The 19,776-nt window shown below is 38.6% G+C and overlaps 1 protein-coding gene across 1 annotated transcript in view; it reads right to left on the minus strand.

Annotated features, from left to right (window-relative positions):
- Positions 1-19,776, minus strand: part of LOC124550869 (zinc finger FYVE domain-containing protein 1-like) — a 102,050-nt gene that overhangs the window by 39,249 nt on the left and 43,025 nt on the right. The window contains exons 6-8 of the mRNA XM_047125616.1: positions 11,178-11,315; positions 10,615-10,732; positions 3,380-3,553 (exon numbers count right to left, since the gene is read on the minus strand). Coding sequence (XP_046981572.1) covers positions 3,380-3,553; positions 10,615-10,732; positions 11,178-11,315 — 430 coding nt within the window. The remainder of the gene's footprint in view (positions 1-3,379; positions 3,554-10,614; positions 10,733-11,177; positions 11,316-19,776) is intronic.

Here is a 19,776-nt window from a genome sequence, read left to right on the forward strand (position 1 = left end):
TTTTGCCAGCTACTATTTCACACAATGGCTTAAATCTGTAGCTCTACCATTTTGAGAGGTATACATGGATAAACATACCCAGTTGGAGTCAACCTGGCTACTCACTTATCACAGATGTTGTCCAAAAATATGCTTACAACAATGTCCATTTCATGTTTTTGTCAGGAATCTTCTCTGAAAGGCTTCAGACAATCAAAGTCAGAGATAGAAAGTGAACATTGCAGATGAGCCTGCGAAGAGTGTTTCTGTCAAAGATTTTGCCATGGTGGTGGGTCCAGAGCAGAATAATAGCACATCTGTTACGAGCATTAGCAATGCCATTACCAATAACCGTAAATTGAGTGCTTCAAAAAGACAGAGAGAGAGAGAGAGAGAGAGAGAGAGAGAGAGAGAGAGAGAGAGAGAGAGAGAGAGAGAGGGGGGGGGGGGGAGAGGGGGGGAGAGAAGGGGGGGGAGGGAGAGGGGGGGAGAGGGGGGGGAGAGAAGGGGGGGGGGGAGAGGGAGAGAGAGATCTGCCCATCAATCATCTACAGATGAAGATTCTGACTATTCTATTCAAGACAGCAATTAAGATCTCATTTTACCTACTACTTTTGAAGAGCTTGCTTATTTTCCAGGCAGCTCTAAAAAAACCAACTTTCTCTACAGCATTGCGATTTTTCAGTTGCTACTTTATGGAAAATCAAACCGGAGATATATAGAAGATACATTTAAAAGTCATAGAACTTTAAGATAACAGTTATGCTGGCCTATTTATACAACTTATCTTAATACTAAAACTTTTCACTAACTGATGAAGGTCTTTTTAATAGTAAAGAAGGTGTTATCAGGACATTCCTTCCATGTGTTGATGCTTCAAAGTGCTCTTCTCATTCAAAAGACAAAATTAGTTTCAGTGATGATCTTAGTGAATTCACCCTTCACTAAATGGACAAGCAAACTTTCTAAATATGTTTTGAACAAATTTTGGGCTGTTTTGCAATTTGTGCTTACTTCTATTATCTCTCATCTTTACTGATTGTTTCTATTAACCCAACAAGTTCTGGAATTGAAATACAAGACAAATACAATAACTGTTTCTATAAATCCCTCCCTTGTTTGCGAAAAGATATAACATGACTTTTTTCTTTTTTTTAATTACATAATAATTACAAATCAAAAAGGCATACACTATAGGCTTTAGGAGGATCCATAAACCAAGGTAAGTTATTAGACATATCTCGTAATATTCATGGATGTAAAGTTTAAAATTCAAAAGAGTTTCTATTCATTCTGTGTACATCCAGATGTGCTTTAGCACAGATCTCTATTTAATCAAACAAAGGCACCATATGGTGAAGCACATTACAGCCAAAATCAGTACTTACAATATTTTTACTTCAGTAAATAAAGTTGAAGGAAAAGATATTACGTTTTGTTGATCACATACAGTTTTCACACACCCCATTATGGAAGAAAAGTCATTCACATTAGTTTTTCAGAACACAGTGGTATATATGTAGTCACAAATTTCACTATAGTGCTTTTTTTAAAAATTCAGTCATGGTTTATTGTTCTTAATATTGCAGTTCTGAAGAGTTCACATTTCATACATTTAGTTTTATGAGATGCTCGCTCTCAGCCACCTAACAAACTAAGTTTTCTGTTGTCAGATAGCTGCAAATGTAAAATCTCTTCTGCATTATTGCTTTACAGGGAAAACAAAAAATGGTGAAAATTAGATGTTGACATTTCTTGGAAAATTTGTGGTGTGTTTGGAGAGTGAAGATGTTGTGCATCAATGGCACTGTTTTCATTATTACAGAAATTGTCTTTCATCTCTAGACAGCAACTAATAAAATAAAAAAAAAAAAAAAAAATAAATAAAATTAAAAAAAAAATCATGAAAATCTGTATTTCATTATATTTCATCCACTGGACAACTTTCCTCAGATTTGTGTGTTTTGAATGAGACTGCACCTAAATAATTGGAGTACCAGAATTTTGGTGCTTGTTGAGTTCCAAAACTTCTTTTTGATAACCAAAAAACTCAACCAACAGCATTCATACCACCCTGCTCAAACAAACCAAAAAGAATTCCAAACTCCCTCAGGCCAGAAAGTTATGGCTATCATTTGGTGATAAGCTAAAGGAATCTCATTTGTGGCACAAGGCAGGCTAATGAATTCTGAAGCCTACTGTGAGACATTTAGAAAACGGAAGCAAGTCATTCAGATCACAATCTCTTGACTACCACTGTTGTGTTTTTGCACAACAATGTTTGGCCACAAATTGCCTAGAAAATGCAATAACTTCTGTATCAGGTCATATCAGATATTTCTGAAGATCTACTGAACATCAAGACTTGCCGAGCACATGAAATGTTGCTTTGCTCCCAACATTTTGAATCTTATGAAAAACTTCAAGCTGCTGCCAGAAGGTGGCTGCCATCTCAAACAGACAAATTTCATTCAGATGGTACTTTATGATTAATTAAGATACTCAAATAAATATGAATAATGATTATGTCCAGAAGTAATACAAAAGTGTAGTTCTAAAATGGTTCTAATAAATTTTCTTCAGTTTCCCAATATTTTATTTACAGTCCAACAAAGATTACTGTCAATACAGTACATAAATTAAATGTTTGAAATTTTTATCACTGAAGTCAACAACAAAAGACAGCATATTTTCTTGGTTGCAGAAGTCAACAACAAAAGGCAGCATATTTGCTTGGTTGCAGTATACTTTTACAATATGCTATTTTATTTAACATGTTTATCAATGTGCACATGCAGGAATTTGGAACTTCTGTTTTAATTGTTACTTTGCTCAATGCTATCCTGTGATTCACAGAATTCCAAAAATTCCATTCTATCTCGTAAAGAACTGTATGAAACTCAATGTTTCTGAATGATAGGTCATTTACAGAAAATCAACCAATAATTGAACCAACAGTATATGTACAATTACTTATGTTAATGGACTGCATTGTGTTACTTGCAATATCAGCAAAGAGAACTATTTGCAACTATACAAAAACAAGTGAGAAGATAATTAACATCGACTGAGAATGCAGAGGACCCAGTATCAAATCCTGTGTTCTACCAGCAGTGATTTATCTGTAACCACAACAATGTTCCTTATCCAAACTGATGGAGCTATGTAAAACACTCTTTATTCATATTAGATGAATATAAGTTATTCATTATGCTTTTGCAATTGTTTAAGTTCCTTCAAAAGGATGTTGCGGCTTACACAGCAATGCCTTAGACAGTTCACTTATGGAGTGTACAGAGAAGCCTGCAATAATTAACACATAGAAGAAATCCATCCGACCAAAGCTCCAGAAAGTATGAGGCTCATGTGAATGATGGCCACATTAACAACAACTGCTTACCTTTATTTCATTGTTAGGCTTCCAATAGCGTGGAGCAATCTGGTCTGTGACCCAGGAGGAGAGGAGCCGTGTAGGCGGTGACCCGACACTCGCCACTGCTTCCGATATGTAGTTGACACCATCAAGGACTTTGCGGGCGGCGTTCTGTGTGCCGATGAGGTTACCACCCGTACCCTGCCAATGAGACTTCTGTTACTACACACTAAGACAATCGACACTTCATTCCTCTGTGTAAGTTCAATTGTGTGCACAATACCCTCACTCACACACACACACACACACACACACACACACACACACACACACACACACACACGGATGAGGGTCACCAAGAAAGTAATACTCCACATTCTTTTTCTTTCACAATTATTTATCCCATCTAATAAAAATCACACAATGAACCAATGATATTTTATCTACACACCCTATTTTCCCACATTAATCTCATTCTGGCATATGGCCTTTCTTCGGCAACAACCAAAGGCATGTATGCCATATCGGACACAGTCCTTGCTCTGGTCACGAAGCTGTTTCTCCACTGTGTATTTCTCAAAATCTCTTTCACAAATGCTATCCTTTAATGGAAGTCCTAGGGAACTAGGTCAGGGCTGTAGAACGGGTGGAATAGCGCTAATCAACCCTTTTTCATGACACTCACACTTTTGACTATCCCAGAGTGTGGTTAATTGCTTCAACACTTCTTTTGCTGATTGACAGCAGCAATGCCAACTGTTAAGTCATAATGTGTCGATCCTTGCAAATGAAAATATCCGCATGCTGCACTGTGTCAAGTGTGACAGCTGCGAACAGTCTCCCCAACTCACTGCAAACAGTGGAACTCCATCAAACTGTCTTGTGGTGGCTTCACTGTCTGTGTGCATTAACCGAACGTCTTCTTGTCAACAGCTCATACTCCAAACACTTCACACAAATGTTTCAACGAAGGCATGCTGCTTGTAATGCATGTCATTTACAGATGCCATTTTGAAATACTGAAGCAGCTACGTTATTGGAGGAAATGGAAATTTTGTCACACACTTGAGAAACTTCAAAGCGTTCACACTTTGTGCTCTTCATTTGCAAAATTGTTGACAGTTGAGGGGAAAAAGTAGATCATTACTGTCTGGAAGAGCGCCGGCCGAAGTGGCCGTGCGGTTAAAGGCGCTGCAGTCTGGAACCGCAGGACCGTACGGTCACAGGTTCGAAGCCTGCCTCGGGCATGGATGTTTGTGATGTCCTTAGGTTAGTTAGGTTTAACTCGTTCTAAGTTCTAGGGGACTAATGACCTCAGCAGTTGAGTCCCATAGTGCTCAGAGCCATTTGAACCATTGTCTGGAAGACCCTTGTACTTGGGGGCTTTTTATACTACTATAATTTACATAAACCTTAAAAATTAGAAACTTAAAATGTCACATACGAAACATGTTAGTATCCCAACAATTCTACACAAACAAAGACCTTGCAGCGGAGGGGAAATATGCTCCCCACCACTAGTTGGGTACCAGTAAAGCAAAAAAATGCATACCAGGCAGTTACGTTAAGAACTGATCACCCTGTATTATTTGGAAGTTAGTTTGTGACTGAGTCGTAGTACAGTTCCTCCTCCTCTTAAATGTCGTTTCACAATGACAAATCAAAGATACCTTCACCTTTGTTACTCAGATACATTTGCACCGTGTTCCATGCCAGTGATCACCTTTACCTCAGGGTTCATGGTAAATTGGAATGTAATTCACTTGCTGTTGTATAATGATATTTAAAGAGGGGTGGGGGCAAGGGAGATGGAAGGCATTTGATGCAGTTTGCACACTTTCCTAATGAACAAAATATGTGCTCATAGTATATTGAATTAACTTTGGGATTGGACTGAGGACATCCAAGTAGATAGATCTCTGTACATCCTTTTTAATGGATGCAAATATTAGATATGGAAGTACGGTCAGGCCAACTCCAAACAGCTATACAGCTAGTACTGTTCATTTTCTAAACAAATCGATCATACTGCACAACAGGACCCACTACTTTTTGATTACATGATTGCCAATAAATCCCCGGAAAGAGACTTTACTGCAAAATAACTGTGTGTATGGAATATGAAGAATTTAAGGTGAGATAATAACATAAAAGTATATTAAAGGCAGATGCCACACTGAGGTTCACTGAAAGAGTCCTATGCAACTGTAATTCATCCACCTAAATGGTAGACGACAGATTACATTGATACTTATGTTTTGCTTGTCACTCTTCATCCACATTCATACTTTACAAACCACCTAACAGTGCATGACAGAGGGTGATTTCCACTGCAGTACTTATTACGATTTCTTGCTGTTCTACTCACATATAGAACACAAGAAGAATGACTGCTCATCTAATACCTCTGAAAGTGCTGTGATAAGTCTGAATCATTCTTAAGTTCTCTATGGAAGTGTATTCTTAGGTTCCTCACCTAATACTGCTTCTTGAAACTTTGTAAGAGTGCTTTCACTTGTTAATTGGCATCTACCTTCACGCATCTGTGAATTCAGTTTATGGTATTTCAGTGGCACTCTGCTGTGAGTAAACAAATTTGTGATGCCTTGTGCAAACTTCCTCGGTATAAAGTCAATATCCTCAGTTCGACATATTTATATGGGGCTCACAAACATGAATAATATTCTAGGACAGGCTTGTTAGCAGACTCCTTTGCAAACTGGTGGTATTTTTCCAGTGTCCTACCAATGAGTGTGCCATCTGCTTTACCTAAAACTGAGCCTATGTGATCGTTCTATTTCATATCTCCACAAACTGTTGTGTCCAGATATTTGTACAAGTTAGACCACTCAACAGATCAATACTTCCTGATCTACACTGGCTCGGAAGTGAGTGCCATTCCCATGGAAAACCCACCAATGGAGCTTACAATACCAACTGTCTGATAATGTATCGCAAACGATTCTCACATCAACTTTTTCAGAAGTGTGAAGTGGCTGTGGACCTCGGCCTAGGCAAGAAATTCCTGTGGCATTTTTTGGTCATGGTCATTCAAGAACCGATCCCTTGGGTACGAATTTTTTACATCACTTTCATCTCTCCCCAGATCCAACATGACGTTTCCTCAGGCAAACCAGTTGCGGGGAGTCAATACCTCATCACAACACCCACAGGTGGTTCCTTCAGGAATTATTCAGACAGCAACCACGTAAACGGAGCTATTCTGACAGCAACCGCGTAAACATCAACAGACGACACAGACATATAGTCAGGGCAAACTGCACTGCGGCACTCACCACAGAAACAGGTCAGTATGGTAAACGTTGCTAACACGGTGCGTGCATCCCCCACATATGCCACTCCCCCTTTCTGTGCATGTCTGTTCCCTTGAAAATGCAAAAAATGGCTCAAATGGCTCTGAGCACTATGGAACTTAACTTCTGAGGTCATCAGTCCCCCCTGACAATGCATTGACATTTAAGCCACAAGGTGTTGTGCATGAGATTGTGAACACACACACTCTCTCTCTCTCTCTCTCTCTCTCTCTCTCTCTCTCTCTCTCTCTCTCTCTCTCTCTTTACAATCCCTACTTATGTAAGTCAATTATGAAGAGGAGCAGAGTCAGTTTTTCATGTCCAAAGAGCAAAGTTTTTTCAACCAAAAATGGTACTATGTCCAGCAATTTACTGTTTCCCCTGATTTAAGTCACGAATGGTACATTTACTGGGACAGTTAGCACAGGTCATGTGATTTTCCATGTCATGATATTCCCTACAATCACTTCCGTCACTATATTCATCTACAAGGTCTTTGTTGGTCAGGTTTATCTTCATTCAGGCTACACCCATTCTGAGTTGGTTCAGGCTTCCATCTCACGTTCCCACTGCTGACCATCTCCTCTAGTGGAGGTAGTTGTTAGGATGTTTGCAAAGTTCTTTTTTCAGGAACCTTTTCCAGGATTTTAGTCTTCCAATTCTACAGGGAGTGGTGATCATTAAAAGGTATGTGTGAGCTGCTCAGTATTTCACGACTGGCTCTTTGCGACTTTTGGGGTGCACAAATCAGGTTGTTTTGTATAGTTTATTGAGGGTTTCACTAAACCGGTAATTAATAATCATGTTTCATTTAAGTTTTAAGTTTATCTTTTGTCAAGTTTTGAACCGGACTACATTGGGTAGGCATATTCTGCTGTGGAGAAGCACAGTGTCTGGGCTGCTGTTCTCAGCTTCCTTGGGCTAGCTTGTAATGCCGGAAATGCATATCCTCCTATTTCCCTCTATTGTACTATACATTTTTTTCCTTATTTTGTTACCTGAAGATATGACATTTCTGTGTCTTTATATATTGTAATTGTTTTACTATTTATGCATTTATGTCGATGTATTATTGGTTTGTTTTGTAAATATTATTTGTATTTTTACGCTGGGTCTGGCCTAGGGAAAACTATGCTATCGAACGATTACATCGATAGGTCGTGTGGAGAACCAAAGTGTTTAGGATCTTTGGTAGGGTGAACTCTGCCGCGTGAAACGTGGGCAGAGCGGAGTCTGGCTGCAGTAGGGCGGTGGAGCAGGTATGTTGTGTGATGCTCCTGCGAGTTGCCGCGCTTTCGGGGTTTGGCAGCATGTAATTGTGCTCGACTTGCTATGATAGTTTCTGACACGGTGTCGTCGACGGGAAGCGTTAGCTGGCACACATCAAGAGCCCGTTTTGCCTGGTGACCGTGTCGAGAAGAAGGCGCGCCAACATCCAGCTTCTGCAACAGCGATGGCCGACAATGAGTGACTGTCGCCACCTCCTCGACCGATGACTTCAAACCTTCAACCAACAAGGAAGACTAAAAGCACGTAAAGTTTTAGAACTGTATGGCAGACCTCAGCTTTTCAAACTATTCCATTAGCAAAATACCCCAATTGCATTACCAAGCAGGGTCCCTTCCATTTCCGAAATAAACCCGAGTGTCTTTGAAATTCAAACGCCAGCATTAAAGTAATATCATTCCATTTCACTGCTTTAATTTCAAAGTTCAGTTAAGGTATTCATAGCTGGCTACAATATTTAGATTACACAAGCACAAATTAAGAGTGCGAGTTTTGTTACCATATTTTAGCTTACCTGTGACTGCAGCTCAGCTTGGTACGTACTAAATTTTACTATTGTTAATTGTTCAGAATCATTTAATTCAAGTTCAAAGTTAAATCTCTTATTTCTAAATTGCATAGATTCAAGTAGCTTTTGAAATGATTGTTGAGGTAGCCTAAGACTAACCTTATTTTATTGAATTTCGTAGTGCTTCAGAAACAAAGTTCACTATTAATTTCAGTCACTAAATTAACTTTCAATTTTCCAGTTTTATTAATTCTTTTGCTAAATTAAGTCAGAGTGTGTTGAAATTTATTACTTCTGACAAACATTCAGTTTTCACACAATGTGTGTCAACCTTCAGTTGCCACGCTTTTAGTGCTAATTATATGTGCAATAACCTTTCTTTTTTAGTTATTATAGTAGTTGTCCATAGGACTGGTGACTGTAATTTTCCCCAAATCTCAAATATCTAAATAACGCCAGTTAAATGTTAACGTAATGACCGCGCATTTACTTTCCTTATTAACTTTACCCCTTTTCAAAATTAATTTCCACCAATTTCATTTGCATATTTCCTTTCATTTAGAGGTAACCCTTTCCTCCCTCTTTACCGACAGATTAGCTTCGGTGAAGATAGCTTTTCCCAAATTTCCATTAGGTGCGTGTGGTTTAATTTTTCACTGTCATTAAGGTCGATAAGTGAGGGGGAGGTTACAAGCTCTCCACATTTTGTTGCCAATTTTCTCAGCATGCCGTGTCCTGCTGCTACTTTATGACAGGTCTTCTTGCACTAAAGTGTGTGTAACACTGACAGGTCCAGGATATAGGTGCTGCCTTGTGGCTTTCAGGGATTTGGTTTAAGGGAAACTTCCCGGCAGGATTCTGACACAGTTGTTAGAGTGGGTTCCAGGTTTTGTTCTACATCCTCAAAACTGTCATAGCTGCTCCTGTACAGGAAGCAGGTCGTGTAACACATCTTATGTGGAATTGTTTGGAAGACATACAGCAGTTGGCACACCTAAGAAAATCGTTAATGAATCAGGAGGGGTTGGCCACTAGTAAGTCTCTTAGATTCGTATCGAACTGTACTTTAAGAGAAGCTAAATTTTTTTAAAAGTTGCCGGTAAGTTGAGATGTAAATGGTCATATAACTTTCAATGCATAAATGCATTTCTGGATGGTGAATCCATAGTTAGAAATCTCTGCCACAATTTATGAATACACAGTCCTGAGTTTCATCTGCCTTCAACCTTGCAAGTGTACAGACATTCCACCTTGCTCAGCATTTGAACATTTAATTCAGCATGCTGTCGCCAGCAATTTCTGTATGAGGCACAGTAACTGAAGCTGGGCCTTGTTGCCGATGTTCCTGTCTGTCACGTGAAGTCCTAGTCTGTAATGAGAGAGTGTTGGATTGAATAGTGAACCATTGTGATGGTTCTCCTAATTTTATGTTTTGCTGGCACGTGAAATCAATAACAATAATACTTGAAAAGTACTATCTTGTGCAGTGGTAATGTGTGCTCAATCATGAATCATAATCAAGATGTGTGACGGTATATTGAGAATCTTCAATAAAATTACCAGACTGAACTGTGCCTCGCACTGAAACATTTTTACAGTGTGTGTGTCCAGAAATTATAATGTTCATTTTGTTACTAGATCACAAAATATTAAGATCACACATGTTCAATAATGAACGATCAATAATTTGCAACAGCCCCTCATGTATGAGCGTCTAATGTAACAGTAATTTTTTTCGTTGAAGTGTTGTCAGAATACACTCAAATACATTTCTGAATTTATGGTGTGTTATTTGATACTTGCCCTGCAGCCTATGTAGTTAGCACCTTCTGCTATGACCTTCTGCTGTGCAGACAGCCTGCGAACCATCAAATGTTGACTGACTGTGTGTAGTGTTACGATCGGGCATTAAAGAACATGTAACCTCCCAAGTTTCAATTTATAATGAACGATATATGGGTATACACAACACTTAATATTGTAACAGAGCAACACCCATATCGCTACACAGGCTTATACTACCTGCCAATGTGGGCTCCGTCAGTTTTCCTCAGAAATGACGACTCAATGCCATCAAAACAATTTATCTACTCCTGCTATCTTTCTCCTCCCTCACAGAAACCTACACAGCAATACCTGGAAAGGCAACTCACCCCAGGCCACACGTGCCGTATCTCTGTGCGAACTGCCGCATCCTCCGGATTCTTGTTTCCATACCAGAACTGCCTGCTCCTGTAGATCTCTCCACAATTTGGGCATTCTATCACATACCTGTCAACACACAGCATCACCTGTCAGCTCTATGCACAACTGTCAACAAAGTGCCTGACCTCCGAAATATACTTAACTAGATGCAGGCACAATTTATTTAATTTACGGGAAAAAATCAACTATTTTCATGATACATTGCTATTTACTGAATCTACCATGATAAAAGAATGAAATGTACTCAGAGAGTGACCTGAGATTGTACAAGATATTACATAATATATAGAGTGACAAAACAACACTAATACATTTTTTAAAAAATGCACCACGGTAGAAATATTTAAACCATGTACCTGAGTACCCAGTCTCAACAGCTTCTGTTATAAGAGTATTGTTGTATACAGCGATGGACTGGAGAGAGAGAGAGAGAGAGAGAGAGAGAGAGAGAGAGAGAGAGAGAGAGAGAGAGAGAGATTTGATACCAAGGCGATTAATGAAAGTGCCGTACCCAGACCATGCGTATTTTGCTAATCCAAACCACGATGTGTCCGATGTAGATGTGAGGCAGGGGGTCACAATAACTTCCATCCCATTGCCATAGCATATCTTGCAGATGTACTGGCAGTTCTCATACTGGTGCTGAAACCTGCAACACAGCCAAATAAAAGTTACACCATTTCCTCACTTTGCACATACATGTCATACTTTTTAATTTTCCATCGTCAACAACATTTTTACACACAAGAAAAAGAATGAAGGTATATTCACTGGAAATATTTCCTCATAGGAAGTAAGTTATGCTGCATCAAACAAAAAATTCAACTGAAAAAGTTATTAAATTTACAGACACAAATACTGACCCATAGTTATCCTCAAAGGCACAATTCCTAGTACTGCTAAAAGATACATTAAAGAAGGAAATGTGAACCCTAGCATTTCAAACTATATGTACCTTCTTTACTGAGGAAAGAGGAATTTGTCAGGGAAAGTTAGAAAGGAGAAGTGCGGGTAACAGGTCGCACAGACTCTAGGTTCAACAGGACGTACATGTACATGTTGTGAGGGTGAGAGAAGATAAAACATAAAGGAAAAAGTATCAAACAGGAGTTCAAAATGACTGGAAAGCACTGCAACAGCTTCAGTTCAGAGATAAAAGATTCAAAACGAGAAGTGAAAAGACATTAAAAGTGTGAGAGAAATAATAAATAGGAAGGTTAATGTAATAAATAGTACAAAGAAAGGGAGCTGATAGAAAAAAAAGCAAGATGAGGTGGAGAGCGAAAATGACAAATGACTAAGTTAACACCGAATTCCTGTTATATAGGTAAAGGCGTTGTTACGCTAGTTGTGGTTAAGTCAGGGAGAATGGCAGAATGAGAGCACACGGGAATTTGTTCGACACACACTACAGGACAACTATTAGTGGACATTAATAAGGGGTACATTCTCCTCTGCCTTTCTGTTAACTCGAATTCTGCCAATGACACTTTGGACGAAGTGTCTGAATGTGTGTGGAAGAATGGCACTTTGTTCATCCCCAAGAGCTGAAGTGACAGGTGGTAGTGCGATTTGTATGCTGGGAAGCCCGTGTTGAAACTCATCTTAACAGTGTTCCATTGGGTTCGGGTCAAGTTCTCCGGGCAGGCCAGTCCATTTCAGGAATGCTATTGCCCACAAGTAGCTGTCTCACAGATGCTGCTTTCTGACAGGGAGCACTGTCACGCTGACACAATCAACCAACAACTCCTAACTGTTTCTCTACTGCATGCAGTACACAGTGTTGAAAAAAGTATTAACATCCTTCTGCATTTACAGTTTTCTTAAGCACAATAAAAGGATAGCACCTTAACCATAAAAAACAGTCCTGTACCATAAAACTGTCTCTTCTATACTTCACTACTGGGATTACATGTGACGGTATGCAACATTGTTCATACATCCCCAAACCCAAACCCTTCCATTGGGTTGCCACAGGGTATACTGTGAGTCACCACTCATTCCCAGTCAGCCACTGCCCAGTGACATCAATCTTCATATCTCCTCAAGCAGTGCTCAGCAAACTACAGAAACAAGTGGCTTATGAGGACCTGTTCAATTATTCTACTCGACGCCCTATGTGCAGTCTTCGTGCTAACTGGCCCGCCGGTACGACTCTGGAACTCACTAGCAATCCCGTCCACTGATTTCAGGTCATTTTAGGGTTCCATACTTTGATCAGTAAAAATGGAACTTTATAGAAACTTTATTGTCCTTCTGTCTGTTTGACTGCCTGCCTGTCTGTCCAAACCCTTTTTCTCAGGAACGAGTGCACGCATCGAGCTAAATTTTATGTCACATATTAGTATATTTGGTTATGTAAAAAACTGAAGCATCTCGGTCAATGCAGTCAAAATACACGGCCACTTATGTCACATATTTTGATATTCAAAAACCGAGTCATCAAAACCTGCACGTTACTTCTTGTCGACCGAGAATTGTTAATTTGGTACAAAGCAACATTTCACATTGCAACCGAAGGAAAAAATCTGAAAATTGTTAATTTGTATTTATATCGTACGAAAACAAATTATCACACTCTCTGTCTGTCCATCTGTTTTCTCTCTGGAACGGGTAGACATATGAAGTTGAAATGTATGCCACAGGCTGAGGCCAACAGCCCTTTGGTGGTGTAAAAATATTACACTTCTAAATCAAAGCAATCAAATGGTACGACCATTTATGTCATATATTTTGACTCTCACAAACTTGTTCATTAAAGGGTTAAATTTGACAAGATGAAAGATTTCACAATACAAGTAAAAAAAAAAAAAAAAAAAATAAAAAAAAAAAAAAAAAAAAAAAAAAATAATAATTGTAAAATTGTTATTATATCATGCAAAAAATTTCTTTAATCATTTATTATCTGACTTTAAGCTTGAAATTTTTCTGCAAGTATTCGTATGGAGTGTAGCCATGCGCGGAAGTGAAACATGGATGATAAATAGTTTAGACAGGAAGAGAGTAGAAACTTTCGAAATGTGGTGCTACAGAAGAATGCTGAAGATTAGATGGGTAGGTCATGTACACGGTGTATACGTGGACAAGGAAAAAAAATTCCCTGATTTTTCCCAGATTTCCCGGTTAAAAATACACTTTCTCCCGGGTGACAGTATATTTTCCCTAATCAATCCTTTGAATGGTTATGGTTTTATACACGGGTGTACAATTTCCCGGCATTTTAAGAAGCGAAACTCAGAGAAAAAGACACGTTTTGGAAATATCTTTGATGTGCAGCAACATGTATGCCGCATATTTTCGTATTACGAAAGCATACATTGGAATTCCACCAAACACAGCATGTTACTTTCCGAATAATTGAAATCGAGATTTCGATGCGCTTTTGTAAGCCGTTCGTAGCTCATGACATGTGATCTCGCCAGCCGATGACAGCAGATATTCAAAGCATAGGACACGTGACGTAGTCAGCCAACAGCAACATCACTGTTAAGTAGCATGAACACACAAACAGGGAAAGTTAATAGTTTAAATTAATATACACAGTGTTGCTACAAGAAAAGCAAAGATTTCACATATAATATTGGTCTCAAGCTGCAAGAGAAGTTAAGCTTTCGCACATACTGCTGATTTTTTTTGTGCGTGTTACACTTCAAGATACATCACACAAATGTGCCAGTAAAATTTTTAATAATGACATAAATGTCTGATCTCCAGGGTTCGAAGTTCTTCTAAATGGCTCGTCATCAGAGAGTTGATTTTTAAATGAGAGTCAAACGCTCTGTGATTTAATAAATTCATGGTACATTTTTGCACATAGCTCAACTTCCGTGAAAGGATATTTACTTTGAAAGTAATGCTTTTCAAACCACCATTCGCAATATTTTCCCGCGACTTGTTAGAAATAGGCTCGTTTCAGCAGTTGCCAGAGAGCGCTCTGTGATTTAATAAATTCATGGTACATTTTTGCGCATAGCTCAACTTCCGTGAAAGGATATTTACTTTGAAAGTAACGCTTTTCAAACCACCATTCGCAATATTTTCCCGCGACCTGTTAGAAATAGGTTCGTTTCAGCAGTTGCCAGAGAGCGCAGATGACAGGTGACACCATGACGTAGGTAGCCCATATGTACGTACATACGTGAAAAACATTGAAAGATAATAAATTATGTCATAAAAGAAAGAAGACATCAGAGGATACTGCAAGAGCATCGGAATTTCATGAACCGTATTAAAATGTGCACATTTAAAGTGCATACTTAAAGGACACATTCGTATGTCCAGATTCCCAATGAAGTAAACCTCGACCTGATATTAAGCTTTTTAGTGTGGTTTTTTGGATGTAAATTTCCTTGGTGCACCAATACTGTATTATATCATGTTTGGTTCTTTATTATGGCATAATGCTATACGTGCTAGAAAATGAAAATGTGCACTTGAAATGCAGCAAACAGTTGAAAGTAGCCAGTACTGTGGAATTAAAACATTTTGTTTCAAATATATTGACTGCCTCTGCGGAAAAGGTTAACAAAAGTCAAATTTCTTTAGCAAACAGACAAAAATAACTTCATTGTTCCACAAGGCAATTAATGATTGACTGTCAGAAAGGTGGAAATAAAATACAATCTGAAACTAAGGACATACTTCAGCCTTCCGTAATTATGTGATGTGTTTTAATTCACTTGATAGCTCCCGGCCACAGATATCCGTTTTGTTTTCATTTGACATGAGAGTAAACGAAGGGGAAACAGCAAAATCACTAAATGTAAACACGGGTCACGTGGAGACTACCCACTATAACTCAGACTGCTCTGTGCATCAGTCCTGAATCTACGATGTTTGCGAACTGGGTCAATACTAAAAAAAAAAATTGGAATTTTTAAAATATGTTCATCTTGTAGCGCACATCTTTCTGAAAAGTCTGAAACATAAAACATACGTGTTCGAGGAAATATAAGACATATTATTTGGTCTTAAGTATGGCAAAGTGCAGTGCCACACCTCTTCCTAAAGCATTTTTCTACCCCACGTCCAAACTATATTCAGGAGAGTGGAAACTGAAATGTCCTGTGGTGCCTCTCCTGCTCCCAGTCGGCCGGTTTGACAGCCTGCCCCTCTTTAAAAAAATCTCGTAATTAATAACGGATGGGATTATTTGGAATCGAGAGAACAAGAACTCTTCAGAAAACCTGAACTCTCTATTGCCTATTAGTTAATAACTTGCTGTTTTGTGTGACATAAAATTAAATATAGCATATATAAAACCAATACTGACAAGAGATAAGCAAGAAATTACACATTTCTTCACACTTTAGCTCCTAGCATTTTTTGCTCTCTGATCTTGCTACAGCTTTACATGGCGTGCTTTCCTTTCTGCGAAAGAATCTATTACCTCATCAAAGTTCGTCAAACGTTTTGCTGCATGAAAAATCAGAATGTTGTTATCTAATACTGAAAAAGCTGTTAATACAAATAATACCCTAGACTGGTGTGGTTTCTCGATCTGATTACGTCTATTTTGTCACTGTCTGGTAGATAAAACAAAATAGGCCTTTCTAATATGGCAGCAATTTTGTAACACACCAAATAAACGAGACTGTTTTGATATCAAATGCCTATTAGGTCTACTACAAGCAAAAAGCTTTATGTTAGGGAATAGTTTCACATTTCATTCATACGCACCAGCTTCTCAAGCATGAGATCCAAAAGTAGTATTGCGAAATTTTTATATAAATTTGGGATCGTCTTATTCTTCCATAATTTGTGTGATGTCCCCGTTTCTTCTCCTTCCTCATTCTAACAAACAATTCTGTCATCACCAATTCTGTAGCTACTGCTGCCACTGTTAAAATTTGTTCGCCGATTAACTTCACTAACCCTGCCAGAATCACAGGTTTAGTTGCCCCACGATTATTTTCTGGTTAGGCGTTATTACGTGTTCGAGCAACACGTTTTCCACTTACTTCCAGAATAGAACTTACGCGGATGCTAACCAGGGACTGTACTACTGGTCCTTACTAGTGTAGCGATTTGGCCAAAAATGTTCTGTCAAAATTTCATCTTCTTGGATACACCGAGAAGATAATACATAATCTTTCTCACCTGTTATTCCTGTCAGTTGTTTATTTCCATTCTGATGGTCTGAATCTATGGATTTCCCTAGCAATTATAACAATGCTTATCATTTGCAAACCCAATCAACAACATAATCAGACAGCGATTGGCATTCATCTGATCGGCTTTACTCCCTCAGCTCTTATAGCTCTGTCCCCTTTTGTCTGCGCAAAGTTTATTTCTAGATGCGACGAGGATTCTCCTGACAGAGACATCACGTCCACTACGCATGCATTCAAAAGTCAACTTATGATTCATTCAGATATCAACTTAAAAAGTGTTCAAAAATGTTCAAAAACCAACAGGGAAGTGTTTCAAAATCATATGAATAATCGGTAGGCAAACATGCGCTGGACGCTAGGTGCTTTGTGAAACAAGTTTTTTTCCTCAAGAATACGAATTTGGCGCCCCTTTTCCCGGTAGCATCTAGCTGCTTGCTGCGACTGCTTGCACAGCCAACAGCCACATTCCTGTTGCCAGAAGCGGGAGAATTCACTACTCAAACGTGACTCAACTGCGCATGCGCATGAGCCCGCGTGTAACTGCTAAAACAAATCGACTGTAAACAGTTGCGACTTCACGCCCGTTGGAGGCAATTTGTTGTTATGAAGCACTGCATAATCTTCCTAAAGCCTTTGACAATTTTAATTGGCAGACATTTGCATGAGCACTGTGTGTCGTCGTTGCATATGGCGCATTTCCTTTGCAATTTAAGTTATTTTCATTTTTTTCTCTCATTTATGTTTTATTGTTGAAGTATTATTCTGCAGTAACGGGATACAGTAATATCCTTTGTTAAGAGTATCGGTTCTTACCAGTCAAAATTACAAAAATTTAACTGAAAACTAAGACAATGAAAAATTCCCAAAATTCTAAAAATATCCCGGGTTTTTCCCAGTTTTCTCCCGGATGAAAAAATTCCCGGGTTTTTCCCGGATCTCCCGGTTGTCCCAGGTCGTATACACCCTGCATGTAACTAATGAGGAGGTACTGAATGGAACTGGGGAGAAGAGGACTTTGTGGCACAACCTGGCTAAAAGAAGGAATAGGTTGGTAGGACACATTCTGAGGCATCGAGAGATCACCAACTTAGTATTGGAGGGAAGTGTGGAAGGTAAAAATCATAGAGGGAGACCAAGAGATGAATACACTAAGCAGATTCAGAAGGATGTAGGCTGCAGTAGTTACTTGGAGATGAAGAGGCAGGGTAGCATATGTGTGTGTAGGATGTGGAAAATGAATGTGTGTGTGTGTGTATGTGTGTGTGTGTGTGTGTGTGTGTGTGTGTGTGTGTTTTGTCTAATTCAAAAGGCTTTTCAGGTGAAAGCTTACTTGTGTAGCAGTCTTTTTGTTGTGCCTGTCTGTGACTCAATATCTGTACTTCATGGTGACTAGCAATTTAAGGTTTTCACAATATTGTCATTATTCCATCCTGGATTTTCTACTGACAAAGAATATTCCTCGCATCTTTTCATACTGGCGGTGAACCTCTTTTAACACCTAACGGTCAATTTTGCGTTACATAGGAGTTTCTGGATACTTCAGATCAGACAGGGCATGTCTCATTTTACTAGCTTCCTTATATGGTACTGTGATCGATATGCAGTCTCTCCAAGGTCTACACAACCACCTAACATCACTACCTAAAAGCTTTGAAGCAAGAGACACACCTATAATATAGTGGATTCGTGAAGGTGAAGAAGATGGCGCAGATTATTGTTGTAACAAGAAAGACCTAAAAGAATAGGAATTGTTATGGATAATAAGTGTAAAATGCGGGTAAAAAATGTTGTAAAAGGCATTTGGTGCTCTGTATGTGGCTTTTGGTTTCATGAGATGTGCTCTAAGGTGTCTATAAAATTTAAAACAAACAATTTTGTGCGGTCATGTCAAGAGCTCATTACAAATACATGCCAACGAGAAATTAAAACGGTTTTGAGGGACAATGACAAGTTAGTAAAAAGACTGCAAAATAAAGTCCACTCCTTAAAAATAAATACAATGAGTGAAAAATGTACAAATTTAGAGAAGCAATTGCCTCTTAAGGATTGTTGTCATTTGAGCAATTCGGATGTACACAGTTACACACGGTGCCGACCTACAAATAGTTCCTCACTATATGTTGGTCGAAATAAAACCGAAAGTGCAAACGTATTGAGTGTCAGGAACAAATTTGCTGCTCTCGGGCTCAAAGAAAAATGCAGCGAAATGAACAATGATAAAAGTGCTTTCCCTCCACTAGAAGTGAACGACAGAATGAAAACGTGACAAATGAGCAATACCGTTACTGATACTACAAATACCTCTACGAAAAATGACCTAAAAACACATGCAAAAAGTGTAAGTATATATAAACTATTCACTGGGAAGCTAGCAACAAAAATCAATGTATATGGAGACAACCACATGAAAGGACTTCTTCAAGAACTTAGAAGCATTAGTAACACGTTGGCAGTGATAGGTACGATTAGGCCAGGTGCTGATATGAAACAAGTGATGAGAAATATCATGAAAAATGATTATACTAAACAGGGCAATGTAGTGATTTGTGCTGGAGCAAATGACATTTCCAAAAATATAGTTGCAAACATATTTAAACAGCTCTTGAGACATCTATTACTTCTAATACAAATATCATACTCAAACTTTTGCTACAGACATGACCTGCCAGAATCCTCACCCGTAAACAACAAAATTCATAGAATAAATTAAAAACTTAAAAACACATGTAAGATGTTCACTAATGTTATATTAACAGATGTCCGCTCTCTTGATAAAGCCTGTTTTACCAGACATGGAGTTCACTTGAATAGTAAAGGAAAAAGCATAGTATTATTGATGCACCTATTTTTTCTTTTAACAATAAGGCATTTGCACATCTGTATTTGATAATGAATATAGAACTTAAATAACAGAAAAAAGGAAAAATGTCACTACAAGCGATAAACCAGCAACTACATTATCAGAAGACTTGTGTGCTACACACTCAGCTAATGGCT

The sequence above is a fragment of the Schistocerca americana genome, chromosome 9 (assembly GCF_021461395.2).
Source record: "Schistocerca americana isolate TAMUIC-IGC-003095 chromosome 9, iqSchAmer2.1, whole genome shotgun sequence".
NCBI lineage: Eukaryota > Metazoa > Arthropoda > Insecta > Orthoptera > Acrididae > Schistocerca > Schistocerca americana.